The 22,550-nt window shown below is 46.1% G+C and overlaps 1 protein-coding gene across 1 annotated transcript; it reads left to right on the top strand.

Annotated features, from left to right (window-relative positions):
* The first annotated feature begins 366 nt into the window (after positions 1 to 366).
* Positions 367 to 21,728, top strand: LOC126285073 (trypsin beta-like). Its single transcript, XM_049984396.1, has 2 exons — positions 367 to 795; positions 21,025 to 21,728. The coding sequence occupies exons 1-2, from the start codon at positions 367 to 369 to the stop codon at positions 21,421 to 21,423; spliced, it is 828 nt and encodes a 275-aa protein (XP_049840353.1). The 3' UTR covers positions 21,424 to 21,728.
* The last annotated feature ends 822 nt before the right edge of the window (positions 21,729 to 22,550 follow it).

Raw genomic sequence — 22,550 nt, 5'->3', positions numbered from 1 at the left:
ACATCATTTTCGAGATATAAAAACTTTGATGTCGCTCAACTCCTTCTTGTTGTTTATCTGATCGTAGTCTTTTTGAATGTGGATACGAAATATAAAAGATCGAGCGGGAGGTAGATAAGTGCGAACTCTTCATTACCATGCACATTCTTACATTTAATATTGCTCAATTTTTGGTGATAATAACTTGAGCGCTGTAAGCGTCTATTAACGAGGGCCGTCATTAACATATCTGTTATCTGATAGCAGCTTCTCATGGCCATTGTTTGAGCTCAATTAACGTTGAAGGCCACGTCGCATTTCCTGCGGTTCGCCGTTATAAGACGACACGCCAACTGGAGTGTGGTGTAGTGCTCGCGCCCTGCCGCCATGGTTCGTGCTCTGGTCGCTCTCCTCTGCCTGCAGGCTTGCGCGCTGGCGGCGCCCAGGGCCGCGACGCAGTGGCCCCGGAGGGTCCGCGGGCGCATCATCAACGGCACCGACGCCAGCGTCGCCGACTTCCCGTGGATGCTGTCGATGGAGGCGGCGGGCCAGCAGTGGTGCGGTGCCTCCGTGGTCAGCGGCAGCTGGGCGCTCACGGCCGCGCACTGCGTCTCCGCGCCCTACCTCACCCTCAGGGCGGGCTCTTCCACGTGGGGCAGCGGCGGGGTCGTCCGCGACGTCTCGCACACCGTCATCCACGAACACTTCGACTACTATGCTATGACGTACGACTTCGCTGTTCTGCACGTGGGCCACTACGTTTACCGTTTCAAATTACAGTTTTTGTACGCCGCTGGTCGTTATAATAGCAGCACTGTATGAGGATTGCCGCAGTTCCCGGTGAAACGTTCCCTTAGAAAAATTTATGAATTACTGTGCTGACAAACCTCTTACATTATTTGATTTTTAAACAGCTGAGCAAAACTGAACGTACTCGGACATTTCTCTCTTTGCTCATTCTGATCAACACTAAACTGACACACAATATTTTTAGAGCAACGCAATCTCACTTTCAAAAATCCCTACAAAAGAATGGCCCTGACTAACAATCACCAGAACTTTCATGAATCACTTACCTCACAAAACTCTTAGTTACTCGAACTACTGTAATACACGGAGCGCCAATACTCCCAGCTAAATAAAACATTCTAACTACCTAAGGCACTAACTACTGATAGTCAAAGTCAGCAAATGAAAGATTTTTATGGAGAACAAACAATATATTTGAAACTTCCTGGCAGATTAAAACTGTGTGCAGGACCGAGACTCGAACTCGGGACCTTTGCCTTTCGCGGGCAAGTGCTCTACCAACAGTGCTACACCCCGTCCTCACAGCTTTAGTTCCGCCAGTACCTCGTCTCCTACCTTTCAAACTTCACAGAAGCTCTCCTGCGAACCTTGCAGAACTAGCATTCCTGGAAGAAAGGGTATTGCGGAGGCATGGCTTAGCCACAGCCTCGGGGTTGTTTCTAGAATGAAAATTTTCACTCTACAGTGGAGTGTGCGCTGATATGAAACTTCCTGGCAGATTAAAACTGCGGAATTAAAGCTGTGAGGACGGGGAGTGAGTCGTGCTTAGGTAGCTCAGTTGGTAGAGCACTTTCCCGTGAAAGGCAAAGGTCCCGATTTCAAGTCTCAGTCCGCCACACAGTTTTAATCCGCCAGGAAGTTCCATATCAGCGAACACTCCGTTGCAGAGTGAAAATTTCATTCCAGAAACAATATATTTACATTAATGATGTTAAATATATATAGCTTCTCCCAGCCACAGACTGCACACAGTACGGCCAGTGATTTTCATACAGACCGCTAGGTGACGTTACCAATATAAAAACCTAAACAACCTACTTAACCGTCAAATCACGGAAGTTAAGTGCTGTCCTGCTGGGCTAGCACTTGGATGGGTGGCCATCCGGTCTGCCGAGCGCTGTTTGCAAGCGGGGTGCACTCAGTCCTTGTGAGGCAAACTGAGAAGCTACTTGATTGAGAAGTAGCGGCTCCGGTCTCTTAAACTGACATACGGCCGGGAGAGCGGTGTGCTGACCACATGCCCCACCACATCCGCGTCCAGTGGCCCTTGTGGTCTGACGATGACACGGCGGCCGGTCGGTACCTTTGGGCTTTCATGGTCTGTTCCGGAGGAGTTATACGAGGATTGGAAATAACAATTTTTTTCTTATTGCGCATACACAGTGACCTACTAACAATGTCTCCTTAAATTAACTGACGGGAAAAAAATTACACTATCAAGAACGAGTTTTGCGACACAAACGAAAGTTGGGAGGACTTTTTCTACATCTCGAGAATTATGTCTATTGAAGTAGCACCACTATGACGACGTGTAGCAGGTTTCTTTTAAATACGCGCTTTAATGGTCGTGAGCGTTGGTTACATCTACATCTACATTTATACTCCGCAAGCCACCCAACGGCGTGTGGCGGAGGGCACTTTACGTGCCGCTTCCATTACCTCCCTTTTCTGTTCCAGTCGCGTATGGTTCGCGGGAAGAACTACTGCCGGAAAGCCTCTATGCGCGCTCGAATCTCTCTAATTTTACATTCGTGATCTCCTCGGGAGGTATAAGTAGGGGGAAGCGATATATTCGGTACCTCATCCAGAAACGCACCCTCTCGAAACCTGGACAGCAAGCTATACCGCGATGCAGAGCGCCTCTTTTGCAGAGTCTTCCACTTGAGTTTACTAAACATCTCCGTAACGCTATCACGCTTACCAAATAACCCTGTGACGAAACGCGCCGCTCTTCTTTGGATCTTCTCTATCTCCTCCGTCAACTCGATCTGGTTCGGCTCCTACACTGATGAGCAATACTCAAGTATAGGTCGAACGAGTGTTTTGTAAGCCATCTCCTTTCTTGATGCACTACATTTTCTAAGGACTCATCCAGTGAATCTCAACCTGACACCCGCCTTACCAACAATTAATTTTATATGATCATTCCACTTCAAATCGTTCCGCACGCATACTCCCAGATATTTTAACGAAGTAACTGCTACCAGTATTTGTTCCGCTATCATATAATCATACAATAAAGAATCCTTCTTTCTATGTATTCGCTATACATTACAATTGTCTATGTTAAGGGTCAGTTGCCACTCCCTGCACCAAGTGCCTATCCGCTGCAGACCTTCCTGCATTTCGCTACAATTTTCTAATGCTGTAACTTCTCTGTATACTACAGCATCATCCGCGTAAAGCCGCATGGAACTTCCGACACCTGTGAGACTGGACGTTGATCTAAGAACGCCTTTAAGACGACAAAGGTGCCATTACCGACTCCTCACTTAGTTTGAACGAGGTCGTGTAATAGGGCTAGGAGATGCTGGATGTCCGTCTGCGATATTGCAGAAAGACTTAGCAGGAATTTAGCCACTCTACATGATTGCTGGCAGCGGTTGTCACCAGAATGTACAGTCGCAAGGAGATCGGGCTCTGTACGGCCACGTGGCACTGCAGAGAGGGAAGACCATCGTTTACCGCCTATGGGCCTGGCACATCGTACCGTATCTGCAGCAGCAATCAGAGAAGCAGTTGGCACCACAGTGACACAACAAACTCGGCGCCAGTATTGGCTGTTTGTCGCTTAGGAAGAGGCCTGTTGAGGGCCCACAACCAACCTGCCTGAGTGCTAGACGCTCTGGACCTACACCTGGAGTTGTGATCTGGAGTGTGATGACAGCACGAGCACACTCGACATTTTGCCTTGGAGTGCTCGATCATCAAATCTATCTTCAATGAAGCACATATAGGACACTATCGGACGATACTCCGGCGTCATCCCCTAACAGCATTAACCGTCCCTATGTTGATCGACCAAGTGCATCAGGCATGGAACTATATCCCCAGAACTAACATGCGGCACCTGACCAACACAATGCAAGCTCGTTTGCACGTTTGAATTCAACATTTAGGTAGCTACAAAGATTATTAATGTATCAACATTTCACCATTCTAATAGCTTATCTGGCACTTACCTTAACCTGGAATCTTGCAATGTTAATCACCTAAATATATTACCCACATAAACGTATTCCCACAATTTCACTACTGTAAACATTTGGCACAAAGATTTTTTCTGTCAGTGTATGTCAGTAATTTGGTTGTATACAGAGTAGGAAATTTTGTGCACGGAGCTGCCATCTCTGGCAGCACAATAGTTCTAACCCATCTGTGCATCAAGTTCGACTGAGCTCGAATGTTTCGCACGGGTACATTAGGATCCGGTAATCGAGGTGATCCACCCGGCAAGAAAATAGTTGTACCCAGAACATTATTTCTGACACAGAGAACACATCGTAACGTTTGGGTCTCAATAATCCGATCTGATGAACCGTGGATTTACTTTCAAAATCTTTTCTTAAAGAATTTACTTTATTTACTAGTGATTCATCAGGAACATTAACACATTTAATCACACTATGTGAGAGTGGAAGTAGTTGCCAGTGGGTAACTAATGAAAACAAATTTCTTTCAACAAATGGAAATTTTATTCAAAAAAAACTTTTTTTTAAAAAAAAGAAAGATTTAAAACTTATAATCAGAAATCACCCTCTAAATATCAAGTTACAATTTATTCAGAGGCAGAAATAACAATTTTTTTTGACAGTGTGAGTTTCGGGCTGAGAACCTCGCCGCTCCCTTTTAACACGGCCGTAGTCACGACCGCTCACAGCAACCTCTGAAAGACTACACTGGTGCAAATCTGAAACACACCAGATTACTTTCAACTAAAAATTTTAACAACTCACACAAACACATAAACTATGCACCCCGTAGGAGGGATGGAAATGGTACAACTCACATTAAAAAAAATTACTTGCCAGCGAAAGTGCAACTTGTTTCTAAAAGAAAACTCTTACGGTGGAAGGGTAGCAACTTTATATACTAAAATGACCATTTAAATAAAAACCCATGAAATGCTGTCTTACATAAAATGTACAAACATGCTCTACATTACACATATACCGCCTCTCAAGATGATAGGCAAGATAAAAACATATTTCAGGAATTCGGCCTTTACACCTTAAGCAAGAAATTCGTTAACACCGAATCCGACAAACATGACACAGGCAGCTATTAACGTAAGGCAGATTGACAGGGGGCTTACTGAACAATCCGAGCCGCAGATTGCTCTAACCCTCCCCAACACCACAAGGGAAAAACGGACCACCCAATTCACAAATAACCACCTTCCCGCGGGTGGGCGAACGGAGAAGAATGGTGGGACGACCCCAAAACAAAGCGGCTGGTGACCTCACCAAGAAATCAAGTAGAATTTAACAAGTAAATGATACAACATATCTCCAATCACTTAACTTCTAATAAACTGCTATTTCTGGCGAAGACATGGCGCAACACCCCCAACGCTCTCTCGAACCGCCAGCTGCCAGCCACTTCAACGGACGCAGGAAGGCGTGCCGATGTTCCGTCTCACGGCGTCGCAGCTCGCGCCGGCCAGACGCATGTCGTGGGGTGACTCCTGTTGCTCTCTTGTCGGTCGCGAAGCCACTACCCCTCGCTATACGGCGCGGCCCACTGGACTCACGTAGGGACCTCACATGCGCCGACGCTCAAGGCGGACAAGTCATCTTGTTCTCAGTGCGCGACCGACCAAGCGATCGATCCAACCGCCAATGATGGTTGCCGGAGCAACTCGAGCAGACTGGCGGCCTAACACGCAGACTCAGATATAGGAACTCAGCCCCGACCGGGCGACCACTATCTGAGTGCTGTTACTGGCGGAGTGGCTAGACTCTCATTTTCTGGCTTTAAGGTTTGATCCAAACGACAGACATGCCAGCACTCCGGTGACAGACAGACACTAACTGCCGCACAAATGCGAACGAGAGACAGACCAGCAACTGGTGCCGCGAGACTGACGTAGCCTCACTCCGACTGACCATCACCCACTGGCGAGCTTATAGCGCCTATTAACACACGTGAATAGGTAACCTATCCCCTTTTCCACCAGAGGGAGACAACAAAACTGCGATTTCCACAGCGGTGCCACCGCCAGAAACGGAGGGCGACTGCTTCACCCTACGCGTTGCGGCGCACTCTGCAAAACAGCAAATTTTTACCACGGCTCACTGATGAGAAACCGAACGCCTCGATAACGGTTCTGCACGGTTCAGTTTGAGTGCACTGGCTGTTACAGTAGGGACTGCCCTAGAAAAAATCAGTATCTTCTACGCTATTGATGTCTCTGTTCTGACTGGTCGGTGTTGCACTACGACGAGTGATCGTCGATGTCGAAGTCGCGAACTGTGACTGGGACTTGCACATTCACACACTGACTGGCGAGCTGCTGTGCAGCATCTTATAAGGCTGTCCAACACATGTATCATACGGCCTGCGGCGGGCGAGTTATTGCCGGCAACAGTGGCTTTGTGGCGAGGCTGCTGCGGTTCAATTGCGGGCGCCTTACTAGTGCGGCAACCCGCAACTCTCTGCTGTGTGGCTGGTGGCTGGTTCGTAAGGTGCCACTTTCAGGATGCTGCAGGTACCGCATTCCATACAGTTGTAACTGTATACCACAACACATGAATTGCAGTGGATGCCAAGTGGGGCGTGTCTGTCTATCGATAACCGAAGACGAAATGTTTCCAAGAGGAGGGTCACAGCTGGGTAACTGCTGATCAAGGCAACAATGTAAAATCTTCTTTATTGAGGTATCTCAGTACAGTATGGGCAACATTAGACCGTGCGTCGTCTTTCTGAGAGATAAAATTACAGAAACCTCAAAGACAGGGCAAATCCGCCGGTTTTAAAACGTCAGAAATGTACCGGATGGTGACCCTTTTCAGGTACTCCACGTCGACGTCTGCTCGTAGATACGTATCGTCGGGAAGTTTTCCGGGTTTACTTCCCGACGTGACAGCATCGACTCTCCGATGAGGTGCGGGCCTTGTGTTTTCCTATTACTGCGAGTCTTGTAAATATCGCTTTTATTTAGTAATTTTCCAGGCTAAAAATCTTCTCTTTTATGATTAAGACAGTCTGCGCCACCTTTCGGAGGGAGTGGGGACGTCAAAGAGTCACAAAAGTTCATATTAAGCAGTCCTTCAAATACGCGAACGTTCAATTCAGTTAGCGTGTTAGTTAATGCCTACGCTTTCCGCTAGATGGTGCTGACTTACTGCTGAATGGCTTTGGTTCCGTAAAACCTTCACTGATTAGTACTAGGTAAATGAAATAAATACAAGACTCTTGTATTTCACTTTCACTCTATATTCAAGGATCAAGATGGTGATGGATGATGGTCCATTTAGAAGGTTCCTAGCCTGGAGGAATCTAAATAGTCCACAAATGCCCATATGCACGCGCTCTTCGTCCAGATTCGCAACTAACGGCATACGACACTTTCAAAAGTCCACACGTTAATATCAGAATACCGGTACCTCTGAATTCACTGGCATCAGCACATATTTGAGTTTCTGTCGTCTTTATGTCCTTGAAGTGTCAATCTAGCACTAAAGTCCTAAAATACTCTTAATACTCCGTTGCTACCAACAGTCAGAGATCGTACACTACATCACTTTTAATCTCCGTAATATTCGTGAATCGTGAAGTTCAATCTAATTATTGTCTCGCTGATTGACACGGGTTCCCCGCCCTTTAACGAAACAATCAAGGAAAGAAGGTGGCAATAATGACGATAAGGTCTTTTTATAGATTTTTCATTACAAGTTTTTAACGTCACTGCCTTCTCCATGACGGAGCTTCCGTGGTTTTGCTGTACTCAGATGTTAAACTACTTGCTAATGTACTATAATTTTGATCTGCAATCGCCGAACTCTAATTCTACAGTAGTTTCCCCTAAAAAATTCTATTCTTAATTTTAAATTATTCTTTCTATAGCTTTCATCACTGTAAACTGAACCGAGGTGTTACATTGGCTATACGAACGAGACGTAAACCTTCTCAATTGCACATCACACCAAAATACCCAAATGACTATTTCGAATCGAATCTGGCAACGTTTATACTCGCTGGAGCCGCCACACGTGAATACGAGCATCGTGACGTACCTAGCAGCGGTACTCATCTGGAAGGCAACTTCTGTGTCCAGTGCTGGAGGATCCGTTACTCTCAGTGCGCCTCTTTGTCCTGACACGTCAGGAGATGAAACAACAATAGCAGCCTCTCTAACGGTACGTTCTGGTCCAGACGTAGCTGCGCTAAGTGCGTGGGTACATGTTTTGCGGCAAACAAGGCCATATTATTAGTCAACGTATGCTCCTGCAGGTCTGAGTGAACACTATTTGTGTCCTCTCGGGCGATAGTCTCACAGGTTTGTTAAGACTGCGCATGGTGTCGAGTGTTGCCCTTCATATTTCCAGGATAACCGTAGCAGCCCACTAAACACCGGCATCAATATCCACAAGTAAATCACAGCATCGATTGACGACACTCCTGATTTTATCGACTTCCCATATACGGTACAATGCATTTATAAGCTTTCAGTGCCCACAGTAATTTGCCATTTTCAGTTGCAAGGAAAATACCGCTAACGACGAAATAATATTAATATTTTACGAGGAATACTGTGAGTACACTTTACGACTATCCTTCACTATCTATCCTTCCTTCCGTACTGCCCCCTCGTCCACTCCTTTTCTATTGGTTGATGTTCGAAAATCACGTTCCCGTAACTCGTTTTCTGCTCCCTTGATGAACGTTCAACGATTAATTTCTTTGACATGTGAAGGCTACTTAGATCCTAGGCTGATAAGCTACTTTGTAACAAGGACAGATACGTTTGGCTGTCTAACTTTTACAGTAAGGAAGGAGAAAAGATTTAGGTTATCGCTCTGTCAGCTACTAGGGCAGTAGAGGAGGAACAGAAGCTGGGGTTGAGAAGGCTTTTGCCTTAAACGATTTAAGGAAACAAAATCTGAATAGAGAGTTGACGTGTGGCAATTCATAGTAATAGTCCAATGACCACGCCGTATCGCTTTGTTTTGGGATATATATATATATATATATATATATATATATATATATATATATAAGCCACTTATGTAACTAAACATACCTGAAGCTGAATAGTTTGTAAAACGGATGAAGATTATATATATATATATATATATATATATATATATATATATATATATATATATATATACTCCTGGAAATGGAAAAAAGAACACATTGACACCGGTGTGTCAGACCCACCATACTTGCTCCGGACACTGCGGGAGGGCTGTACAAGCAATAATCACACGCACGGCACAGCGGACACACCAGGATCCGCAGTGTTGGCCGTCGAATGGCACTAGCTGCGCAGCATTTGTGCACCGCCGCCGTCAGTGTCAGCCAGTTTGCCGTGGCGTACGGAGCTCCATCGCAGTCTTTAACACTGGTAGCATGCCGCGACAGCGTGGACGTGAACCGTATGTACAGTTGACGGACTTTGAGCGAGGGCGTATAGTGGGCATGCGGGAGGCCGGGTGGACGTACCGCCGAATTACTCAACACGTGGGGCGTGAGGTCTCCACAGTACATCGATGTTGTCGCCAGTGGTCGCCGGAAGGTGTACGTGCCCGTCGACTTGGGACCGGACCGCAGCGACGCACGGATGCACGCCAAGACCGTAGGATCCTAGGATCCTACGCAGTGCCGTAGGGGACCGCACCGCCACTTCCCAGCAAATTAGTGACACTGTTGCTCCTGGGGTATCGGCGAGGACCATTCGCAACCGTCTCCATGAAGCTGGGCTACGGTCCCGCACACCGTTAGCCCAACTTCCGCTCACGCCCCAACATCGTGCAGCCCGCCTCCAGTGGTGTCGCGACAGGCGTGAATGGAGGGACGAATGGAGACGTGTCGTCTTCAGCGATGAGAGTCGCTTCTGCCTTGGTGCCAATGATGGTCGTATGCGTGTTTGGCGCCGTGCAGGTGAGCGCCACAATCAGGACTGCATACGACCGAGGCACACAGGGCCAACACCCGGCATCATGGTGTGGGGAGCGATCTCCTACACTGGCCGTACACCTCTGGTGATCTTCGAGGGGACACTGGATAGTGCACGGTACATCCAAACCGTCATCGAACCCATCGTTCTACCATTCCTAGACCGGCCAGGGAACTTGCTGTTCCAACAGGACAATGCACGTCCGCATGTATCCCGTGCCACCCAACGTGCTGTAGAAGGTGTAAGTCAACTACCCTGGCCAGCAAGATCTCCGGATCTGTCCCCCATTGAGCATGTTTGGGACTGGATGAAGCGTCGTCTCGCGCGGTCTGCACGTCCAGCACGAACGCTGGTCCAACTGAGGCGCCAGGTGGAAATAATGGCAAGCCGTTCCACAGGACTACATCCAGCATATCTACGATCGTCTCCATGGGAGAATAGCAGCCTGCATTGCTGCGAAAGGTGGATATACACTGTACTAGTGCCGACATTGTGCATGCTCTGTTGCCCGTGTCTATGTGCCTGTGGTTCTATCAGTGTGATCTTGTGATGTATCTGACCCCAGGAATGTGTCAATAAAGTTTCCCCTTCCTGGGACAATGAATTCACGGTGTTCTTATTTCAATTTCCAGGAGTGTATATATATAAATTTAAAAAAAAGATCTTGTCATCTCCGTCTGCTAAACAAAAGAATGAAATGGACCCTTTCCGCATTCCACATTGAACCTACGCGCCAGAGATCCACGGGAGAAACGTCGACCTTATTCTATCAATTTATTTTTAAATGTTCCCTGTCTACCCTATGCTTTTAACCGGGCACTTCGAGTTATAACGATCCTGTCAGTATGTCGTCCTCCTTTCCAACTTGATAAGCGCTCGAAATCACAATTGTCAAATGTCTTTCTGCCATATATAAATATGGATAAATACTAGCGGAGTGGGGTGACGGGGTTGGTGGAAGGAAGACGAAATTATTGCTTGGGTTTATAGAAACAGCGTTTTGTTTTTAATTCGCTTTTGGGTAGCCGTTACAGCAGCTATTTGTCTGCTCTTACGTCATGTTAATTTTTCATGTAACGAAGAGGATAAGTATATAGAACAATAATAAACAATTGCGGGGCAAAATAAAAGTAGCATGTTATGCACTAAAAATTGTAACAGAACGTTGACCGCTGCTGTGAAAGATTTTAGCAATATCATTCAACGTACAACAGCTATCGAGTTCCATCTTTATTGAACTGTCTTCAAATTTAATTATAAACATAAGCTTCCGCGGCCATTGCCACATTCAATAAAAATTCTCTGGGTTTCTGACCGCATTGTCAGTATATATAAAACTACCGACGTTCTGTCCCTGTTGCAAGCGACCTTCTTCAGGGTGTTTTCCTTACTGCTGAATGACAAAACTTTGTTTCTTATATATTATACCTGCAGACTTGGCTGTTATCAAATTCTGATAGGCTGTTGAGGATGAAGGGGAGGGATGTTGGAAATATTTATTGGTGTTTTTACTATTTGTTTTCGTTGGTGGAAACTAGACGTTTCGACTGGTGTTTACATTACTGCTTGTGATTGATGGAAATCGCGGCGAATAGAAAACGAGACGGCAGCTGTAATGTGCCGTTGTTTTCCTGCTTTCTAGCGCCGGCGGATGCGCGCCAGTACCCTATGTACCTGCGGCCGCTGCGGTCTCCCGCGCGCCTACGTGTGTTCCTTCACGTGAGCTATTGTGACGTAGTGCTATTATTGCTGGCAAACAAGACGTTAGAAGTCGGTAGCCGTCTTCTCTGTTCATGTCGGTCGGTCGCTTGGCTCTTTCTATTGCCTCTCTAATCTCCCTCCTGAAACTAAGAGACTGTTTCGCTAGTACGCGAGCTTCACCAAATTCAACGTTTGCCGCACTCATCCTCGTGTTCTACCACCACTGACTTGGTGTGCTGTCTCAGACGGATATATCTTTTGCGTTCAGGTATGCCTGTGCTGATTGATCGCCCCGTCTCGCCTGCATACACTAGTCCACATTCACACCTGATTTCATAAACTCCAACAGCATGTAGTTTCTCAGATGTATGCTTAGTTGTGCGGAAAATATCTTTTATCCTGTCGTTGCTCGGAAAATAGGTTTGATGCCTGCTCGGTGAAGAATTTTGCAAACTCGTTACGCCCAGAATGTTGGCTCCGATATATTGAATATACTTTCGTTACCTTGCTACATTGAGAGGAAGAGCTACGAAATTTCCACCAACACCTCAAGCAGCAGCAAAACGGAATCCAATTTACAATGGAGATGGAAAAGAATGGGGTGCTGCCTTTCCTCGATGTGGAAGTTTACAGAAAGCCTGATGGTAAACTTTGCCATAGAATATTTAGGAAGCGAACCAGTACTGACAGTTACCTGCATGCCTCCTCCCACCATCACGCTACGCAGAAGAAATACGCCCTGTGCAGTTTAACCAAGAGGGCTCAGAGGATCCGCGATGAGGAACATCTAAAGGGTGAACTACAAAATCTCAAGTCCTTTTGTGGGCCAATGGTTATGGAATGAAAGTAATACATAAAACTATGGCGACAAAGAATGAATGCAAAGAGGAGAGCAAAAGGGAGCACAAAAAAAATACATCGCTCTGTTACCACATGTTCACGGTGTCGCTGAATGGGTGGTCAAAATTCTTCACCGAGGTGGCATCAAACCGATTTTCCGAAGCAGCAACGGAATAAAACATGTTTTTCACCTATGAAAGATACAGTTGACAAACTGAATGCTACTGGAGTTTACAAAAACAGGTGCGAATGTGGACTAGGGTACGTAGGCAACGGATATCTTAACACAAAAGATACATCTGACTGAGACAGCACACCAAGTCAGCGGTGGCAGAACACCAGGATGAGTGCGGCAAACTGATTGAATTTGGTGAAGCGTACTGGCGAAATAGCCTCTTACTTTCAGGAGGAATGTTGAGAAGCAATAGAAATAGCCAAGTGACCGGCCAACATTAACAGAGAAGACGGCTGCTGACTTCTGACGTCCTGGCTGCCAGCAATAACAGAACATCGAGAATTGTCTTCGTTTCTTCGTTATCCATGGTGTCGACCACGCTATCATCCCTTTCTTTTTACAGCTTCACCACCAGAACCACTAATGATGCTAATATCTTCTGAATGTCGGTGCTCGAAATGTTTGCCAAAAACCTATCTGCTACTTCCTGGTATTTGCCAAGTCGTATGTAGATTGTTACATGTTGTTGCAATAATTGTCCAGAACGTTCAGGACGTTAACGTACATTGCTTCGTTTCCTTTAAAGCAACGTTCTGATAACGTTGTTTGTAACGTTGCGTGTCTGCTGTACTATTGTTGTAACAACGTGTGACATTTTATATGTGACTTTTGGCAAATATTGTACACTGAAGTCCAATTTTAAAGATCGCTATCGTATATTGCTCAGCTGATTGTTTTATGAAGTCTGGTGATTGTCCAATATGGACCGAAATAGATTGTTGAATAAGAAATAAATAACAAGTGCAGCTTTTGCGTATACAATAAAATTACTTAAATAAATCTGGTGATGTACGTATGTTGCTGTTAGAGCTACTCTGATTATATTGGTGGTGATCTGTCCTTATCACGATGGACAGTTCTGGGTAGCCTACGGAAAAGTAATTGGTTTGTGAGAGCAAATGTGAAAGTGGAATGTAGATGTAGAGCTGATGAAGGGTTGTGGATTGGAAACCGACATATGACGCGTTATTGCAAAGGTGGAAGGAAGAGGTTCCATTTATGAATGCATTGTCTATCCACTACGCCACTTAACTCGATGATTAGGCTAGAGTGGCATGTTCTAGCTGGAATTTTGGTCTGGTTTGGGGATGCAGTGCAAGGTATGGCAGAAGATGCAATGGAAGCTGGTTTTGAAATATGTAAGGATAGTATTTTGCGCCTGCTCGTCTGATTTCTTGGAGGACAAGGGGGCTGAAGGAGGTGGATATTTGGGAGAATAAAGGTTGCAAAATGAATTCAGTTTTTGTGGGAGCATGCTTTACCTTTCGCTAGTGTCAGAACGTGCAGCTTTCAACGTAAGTCTGCTCGGCGAGCACATGACAGATTGTAAACAGGGAACAGGGACGGCCATCTCGCTTGATGAGGCTGTCACTTCTGTAAGGACTTCGGTACGTTCTTTTTTGTTGAGTATTTCGAGTACCCACTTTCAGAAGATATTAGCAACATTAGTGGTTCTGGTGATGAAGCTATAAAATGAAAGGGATAATAGCGTGTCGACAGCATGGATAACGAAGAAACGAACACATTTCTCAATGTTCTATGTCTAGATTTCACGGGAAATTACTATGTCTGTTTAATATGCTGGTGGTAAGTGACATTTTAAACTCGTACTACAACCTTAGAATCGGCGAGTTTTGCTTCAATGAGTAATACATACTTAGCTGGTACACCCAGTAATGGCACATCATTTCGCATTTCTTCACTAATAAGATTATAAAAAATCTGACTGAATTCTACGTAGAGCTTGTTGTTGTTGTGGTCTTCACTCCAGAAACTGGTTCGATGCAGCTCTCCATGCTACTCTATCCTGTGCAAGCTTCTTCATCTCCCAGTACCTAATGCATCCTACATCCTTCTGAATCTGTTTAGTCTATCCATCTCTTGTTCTCCCTCTACGATTTTTACGCTCCACGCTGCCCTCCATTACTAAATTGGTGATCCCTTGATGCCTCAGAATATGCCCTACGAGCCGATCTCTTCTTCTAGTCAAATTGTACCACAAATTTCTCTTCTCCCCAATTCTGTTCAATACCTCCTCATTACATTAAAACTGTGTGCCCGACCGAGACTCGAACTCGGACCTTTGCCTTTCGCGGGCAAGTGCTGTACCATCTGAGCTACCGAAGCACGACTCACGGCCGGTACTAACAGCTTTACTTCTGCCAGTATCTAGTCTCCTACCTTCCAAACTTTACAGAAGCTCTTCTGCAAACCTTGCAGAACTAGCACTCCTGAAAGAAAGGATACTGCGGAGACATGGCTTAGCCACAGCCTGGGAGATATTTCCAGAATGAGATTTTCACTCTGGAGCGGAGTGTGCGCTGATATGAAACTTCCTGCCAGATTAAAACTGTGTGCCCGACCGAGACTCGAACTCGGGACCTTTGCCTTTCGCGGGTAAGTGCTCTATAATATTGTCCACAAGAAAATAGCTGTTGTATAGACCATCTATATGCTCCTTCCACCTTTGTGCTTTCCGCCGGCCGGAATGGCCGAGGAATGCTAGGCGTTTCAGTCTGGAGCCGCGCGACCAATACGGTCGCAGGTTCGAATCCTGCTTCGGGCATGGGTGTGTGTGGTGTCCTTGGGTTAGTTAGGTTTAAGTGGTTCTAAGTTCTAGGGGACTGATGACCTCATAAGTTAAGGCCCATAGTGCTCAGAGCCATTTTTTGTGCTTTCCCTCTTGCTTAGTACTGGGGTTCCATCTGAGCTCTTGATATTCATGCGCTTTCTTTCCTCCAAAGGTCCCTTTAATTTTCCTGTAGGCAGTATCTATCTTACCCCCAGTGACATGTGCCTCTACGTTCTTACATTTGTCCTCTAGCCATCCCTGCTTAGCACTTCCAGTCGATCTCATTTTTGAGACGTTTGTATTCCTTTTTGCCTGCTTCATTTACTGCATTTTTGTATTTTCTCCTTTCATCAATTAAATTCAATATCTCTTCTGTTACCCAAGGGTTTCTATTAGCCCTCGTCTTTTTACCTACTTGATTCTCTGCTACCTTCACTATTTCATCTCTCAAAGCTACCCATTCTTCTTCTACTCTATTTCTTTCCCACATTCTTGTCGTTCCCTAATGCTCTCCCTGAAGCTCTCTACAACCTCTGGTTCTTTAAATTTTTTCCAGGTCCCATCTCCTCAATTTCCCACGTTTTTGCAATTTCTTCATTTTTAATCTACAGTTCATAAGCAGTAGATTGTGGTCAGAGGGCCGGCCTATGTGGCCGAGCGGTTCTAGGTGCTACAGTCCGGAACCGCACTGCTGCTCCGGTCGCAGGTTCGAATCCTGCCTCGGGCATGGATGTGTGTGGTGTCCTTAGGTTAGTTAGGTTTAAGTAGGTCTAAGTCTAGGGGACTGATGACATCAGATGTTAAGTCCCATAGTTCTTAGAGCCATTTGAACCATTTTCTGGACAGAGTCCACATGTGCCCCTGGAAATGTCTTGCAATTTAAAATCTGGTTCCTGAATCTCTGTCTTACCATTATATAATCTATCTGATACCTCCCAGTATCTCCAGGCTTCTTCCACGTATACAACCTTCTTTTATGATTCTTGAACCAAGTGTTAGCTATGATTAAGTTCTGCTCTGCGCACAATTCTACCAGGCGGCTTCCTCTTTCATTCCTTACTCCCATTCCATATTCGCCTACTACTTTTCCTTCTGTTCCTTTCCCTTCTGTCGAGTTCCAGTCATCCATCACTATTAAATTTTCGTCTCCCTTCACTATCTGAATAATTTCTTTTATCTCATCATACATTTCATCAATATCTTCGTCGTCTGCGGAGGTAGTTGGCATATTAACTTGTAATCCTGTGGTAGGCGTGAGATTCGTATCTATCTTGGCTACAATAATGCGTTCACTATGCTGTTTGTAGTATCTTACCCGCTTTCCTATTGTCCTATTCATTATTAAACCTACTCCTTCATTACCCCTATTTGATTTTGTATTTATAGCTCTGTATTCACTTGACCAGATGTCTTTTTCCTCCTGAGCTTATGAAGCTCAATATTACATTCGCATACCTTTCCCTGTAGCTACAGCACAGGGCAAATATGGTCTGTTGTCGACCTATTAGCTCTAAAGACACGCAAATATTTTTAAAAATTGTCGTCTGCAAATGGAGTTAGTTTGTTGTAGCTAATACATTTGTACGGTACATTCAATAGGGTAATTCCTCTGTATTCAACAGGATAATTTCTCAGCAATTAGAGCAGCAAGCTTGTCCGCTGTCTTGACTACTGGCTGAATTGCATATGGGATTCTTTTTTCATTTCATATAAGCTTGACTCGTTCGAGGATTCGCTTACGGACAGCGATTTCTCCCTCGGCTCTACCTGCTGTTTTAACGCTTCTTCCAACTACTCTTGAAGATTTGTAATTTTTAAACAGTAAACTAACTTCAGTACTTACAGTAAGTTGAGTCCCTCTACCTCTGGTGTGCTGTATAACAGGATAGCTGTTCGCTTCTTACGGGCTTGGTATCCGAATCCGCAGTAAAATACTCTTCAGTCTATTCAGGACATCCTATTAATCTCTTTAGCCTTACATACTGTTGCAAGATTTCTGAGCCTCCTTGATCACCCAGTATTTCATATGCCATTATCAGAATAGTAACATTACCACAGTTCCAGTCTCTATATATGTGGTCTCCACCATTCGCTATTTGTAGCCTCTACCACAATCTGATTTGTAACTCTTGAATAATAGATATATTTTTCAGTTATTTTTACTTTCCGCTTCTTTTTCAAACACTTCTCTTAAAATGTATGACGAATTTCTTCCTGATTTTTGCTGCTCCTCCGATAGGACCTTGCCTAATACGGCGGTGCGGGTCTCCCGTATCGTCCCTCACGCTCCTCAGAGTATGGCACCTCATCATCATCATCATTATCTATTTAACGGCCAGAATCAGAATTTCCGCCCTAATAAGTACACACGGTTTCCACATCAGATACCCATCTTCCCGATGCCAATTCTTGATCTACACTCCTGGAAATGGAAAAAAGAACACATTGACACCTGTGTGTCAGACCCACCATACTTGCTCCGGACACTGCGAGAGGGCTGTACAAGCAATGATCACACGCACGGCACAGCGGACACACCAGGAACCGCGGTGTTGGCCGTCGAATGGCGCTAGCTGCGCAGCATTTGTGCACCGCCGCCGTCAGTGTCAGCCAGTTTGCCGTGGCATACGGAGCTCCATCGCAGTCTTTAACACTGGTAGCATGCCGCGACAGCGTGGACGTGAACCGTATGTGTCGTTGACGTACTTTGAGCGAGGTCGTATAGTGGGCATGCGGGAGGCCGGGTGGACGTACCGCCGAATTACTCAACACGTGGGGCGTGAGGTCTCCACATTACATCGATGTTGTCGCCAGCGGTCGGCGGACGGTGCACGTGCCCGTCGACCTGGGACCGGACCGCAGCGACGCACGGATGCACGCCAAGACCGTAGGATCCTACGCAGTGCCGTAGGGGACCGCACCGCCACTTCCCCGCAAATTAAGGACACTGTTGCTCCTGGGGTATCGGCGAGGACCATTCGCAACCGTCTCCATGAAGCTTTGCTACGATCCCGCACACCGTTAGGCCGTCTTCCGCTCACGCCCCAACATCGTGCATTCCGCCTCCAGTGGTGTCGCGACAGGCGTGAATGGAGGGACGAATGGAGACGTGTCGTCTTCAGCGATGAGAGTCGCTTCTGCCTTGGTGCCAATGATGGTCGTATGCGTGTTTGGCGCCGTGCATGTGAGCGCCACAATCAGGACTGCATACGACCGAGGCACACAGGGCCAACACCCGTCATCATGGTGTGGGGAGCGATCTCCTACACTGGCCCTACACCTCTGGTGATCGTCGAGGGGACACTGAATAGTTCACGGTACATCCAAACCGTCATCGAACCCATCGTTCTACCGTTCGTAGACCGGCAAGGGAACTTGCTGTTCCAACAGGACAATGCACGTCCGCATGTATCCCGTGCCACCCAACATGCTCTAGAAGGTGTAAGTGAACTACCCTGGCCAGCAAGATCTCCGGATCTGTCCCCCATTGAGCATGTTTGGCACTAGATGAAGCGTCGTCTCGCGCGGTCTGCACGTCCAGCACGAACGCTGGTCCAACTAAGGCGTCAGGTGGAAATGGCATGGCAAACCGTTCCACAGGACTACATCCAGCATGTCTACGATCGTCTCCATGGGAGAATAGCAGCCTGCATTGCTGCGAAAGGTGGATATACACTGTACTAGTGCCGACATTGTGATGCTCTGTTGCCTGTGTCTATGTGCCTGTGGTTCTGTCAGTGTGATCATGTGATGTATCTGACCCCAGGAATGTGTCAATAAAGTTTCCCCTTCCTGGGACAATGAATTCACGGTGATCTTATTTCAGTTTCCAGGAGTGTATTTGGTATGATTCATTCAGCCTCGGAATTTTATAGGTCCCTTTGTTGATATTTTTTCGGAAACATATTCCTAAAACCCTCAAGTTGCACACGGAAGAAAACAACGCGCAGACCACTATCACTAGTTTAGTATTGCAGATTTTCCTTACCAAACACGCTTCTGAAACTGTCTATGTTTGTCCATACTGGCATAGTAGTGACCAACAACATTTCGAGGTGCCGGCCGTTGGTTGCCGAGCGGTTCTAGGCGCTTCAGTCTGGAACCGCGCCACCGCTACGGTCGCTGGTTCGAATCCTGCCTCGAGCATGGATGTGTGTGATGTCCTTAGATTTGTTAGGTTTAAGTAGTTCTAATTTCTAGGGGACGACCTTAGACGTTAATTCCCATAGGGCTCAGACCCATTTGAAGCTTTTTTTAACCATTTAGAGGTCATGTCAGGTGTTTTTCCAATAGCCATCTAAAATTGTTCATAAAAAATTAAACTGCGTCCTCATCTGATGCTTCTGATAAGGCATAAACATTCACAAAGGTGTCATTATCTTGTTTCGTTTGATATTCCAGGTACATGTTCTTCCGTAGTAATAAAGGGGAATTTCTATTTGTGTACATCTCAATTCCCTTTCCGCCCCATTTATTGAAGTGCATCTAATTCCTGTCAGTTCCTCGGCTTATCTTTGGCACTAATACTAATAGCCCACATCTGTTCTAATGTACCCACATAGTGACAGCGTAGCCCCATATTCCTGGAAGCACGCAGGTGTTCCCGTGAAGAAAGAGACTTCAACAAGGCTGTGTCATTTAGGGGGATAGTCGAGGGTCTTACTAAATATTTTAGTGTGTTAGTTAATGGTATAGGACTATTGTAAATAGCTTGGTAAAAGTAATGGGCACGGAATCCAGAGTCTATGTGGGTTGCTACTGAGAAGCCATTGGTTCCACCAGGAAATTAACTGCCTCACATGGAGTTGAAGGGCTCGTTGTTTCACTGAAGGGTCAGGTATCTAGACTAGCAAAGCGGCGTACTGGAGGAGTTAGACAGAAGAAGAAGTTTCAATCGAGTATATACAGGAGTGAAGGAAGGACAGAGCCTTTCGGTGTTCTTGCAGTAGGCAGAAGATACGACAATTTGTGCTATCTGTGCTTCCATAGGCTGTGCGGATGCAATGAGGCCACCTTAGTCTGCTGAATTGCACAAGTATGGAGACTGAGAAGGAAACCCGAATGCCACATGCTACCTGAACGTCTAATGTTGTGGGGAAGGCGGATAGTCGTCTTCGGTTCCTTGGTAGAATTTTGGGAAGATGTGGTTCATCTGTAAAGGAGACCGCTTATAAAACAGTAATACAACCTATTTTTGATTACTGCTCGAGCGTTTGGGATCCCTATCATGCCGGATGGAGGGAGGACATAGAAGCATTTCAGAGGCGGGCTGCTAGATTTGTTACTAGTAGGTTTGATCATCACGCGAGTGTTACGGAAATGCTTCAGGGACTCGGTTGGGAGTCTCTAGAGGAAAGGAGGCATTCTTTTCGTGAAAAGATACTGAGGAAATTTAGAGAACCAGCATTTGAGGCTGACTGCAGTACAGTTTTACTGCCGCCAACTTACATTTCGCGGAAAGACCATAAAGATAAGATATGAGAGATTATGGCTCGTACAGAAGTATATAGCCAGTCGTTTTTCCCTCGTTCTGTTTGGGAGTGTAACGGGGAGAGAAGATGCTAATTTTGGTACGAGGTACCCTCCGTCATGCACCGTAAGGTGGATTGCGGTGTATGTATGTATATGTAGATTTAGATATAGGTACAACGAATTTGGAAGATTTACAGTAATTGAATTGATGGGTAAAAGACACAGGTCCATGTAAGTCTTAACATTACTTTCAGCACCCAGAATAGAGCGTACCTCATTTACTGTGCACAGGTTTCCGAGCCCTTCCCATTGGGCCCCAACGTCCAGCCCGTCGGCCTCCCCCCAGATGGGTACGAGCCCCCAGCTGGGCTGCCCGTCACCGCCACCGGCTGGGGCGCGACCGAGGAGGTGTGGTACCCTGACGTGCTGCAGAGGGTGGACGTCCAGGTGCTGGACCGGTCGGTGTGCCAGGAGCACCTGGGCTCCATCCACACAGTGACGGCGAGCATGCTGTGCGCTGGCCATGAGGGCCACGGCGCGTGCCACGGTGACTCTGGAAGCCCGCTGGTGCACAACGGCACCCAGCTCGGCACCGTGTCCTGGGGGCAGCCCGCCTGCGACGGCCCAGCTGCCGTCTACGGCAACGTCGCCAGCGTCAGCTCCTGGATCAGGAACACTACCGGGGCTTAGCGCACTGCTTCTGCAGTCTTCCCCGTGGCACCTTCCTGTTCAAATCGATGTCGAGCTTTGTTACGTAACTTTCTGATTCTAGAGACAATTTTTAATTTGTATTTTGGATCTCGATTAACCCTATGACAACCGTACTGCAGAATATACACATCAGGCGAAATAAAAGTGACCCACATCTTAAAAAGTAACAGAACTGCGTTACAGATAACGTAGCTGGGTTGTCAATCTTATGGTACATCATATACCCCCGGGTCAATTTTGTTTTGCCCACGCTCTACTTAAGTGAATAATAAAGAGTAAATTGTCTCAAATTTTGCTTCTTCATAGGTGGTCTAAAATCACATGGTCCGAACAGTAGGCTGCCTACGTACCAGCTTTCATGGAAAACAATAGTTTGATTTTCAGTGTACACTGACGGAAAAAATGGCAACACTAAGAAACAACTAATGTACGAGATACTGAAATTTCGAGAATAAATTTGTCTAGGTAACATTTTCAGGTGATTAACATTGCAAGATCACAGGTTAAGGTAAGTGAGTGATCAGCCATTGAAAATGTGAAATACCGGCACATTAATAATGGTTATAACTGCCCAAATGCTAGCAAAAAAGCATTCACTGTGTCGTACAGGTGCCGAATGTCATTTTATGTGTTGTAGTTCCATGCCTGTTGCATTTAATCAGTAAATACAGGGACGGTTAATTGCGTTTCTGGATTATGCTTCCTTCCAATGATGTCCCCTATCTGCTCGATTGGAGACAGAAATATTGATCACCCCCCCCCCCCCCCCCCCATGAACCATGGACCTTGCCGTTGGTGGGAAGGCTTGCGTGCCTCAGCGATACAGATAGCCGTACCGTAGGTACAACCACAACGGAGGAGTATCTGTAGAGAGGCCAGACAAACGTGTGGTTCCTGAAGAGGGCAGCAGCCTTTTCAGTAGTTGCAAGCGCAACAGTCTGGATGATTGATCTGGCCTTGCAACATTAACCAAAACGGCCTTGCTGTGCTGGTACTGCGAACGGCTGAAAGCAAGGGGAAACTACAACCGTAATTTTTCCTGAGGACATGCAGCTTTACTGTATGATTAAATGATGATGGCCTCCTCTTGGGTAAAATATTCCGGA

Source organism: Schistocerca gregaria, chromosome 8 (assembly GCF_023897955.1).
Source record: "Schistocerca gregaria isolate iqSchGreg1 chromosome 8, iqSchGreg1.2, whole genome shotgun sequence".
In the NCBI taxonomy this organism is placed as follows: Eukaryota; Metazoa; Arthropoda; class Insecta; order Orthoptera; family Acrididae; genus Schistocerca; species Schistocerca gregaria.
This window is presented reverse-complemented; position numbering and strand designations above follow the sequence as displayed.

Bases quoted from the DNA above. Each gene is read 5' to 3' on its own strand.
- LOC126285073 (XM_049984396.1), top strand. From the start codon at position 367: ATGGTTCGTGCTCTGGTCGCTCTCCTCTGCCTGCAGGCTTGCGCGCTG. The intron at 796-21,024 runs GTATGAGGATTG...TACTGTGCACAG, and splicing joins GTCGTTATAATAGCAGCACT to GTTTCCGAGCCCTTCCCATT.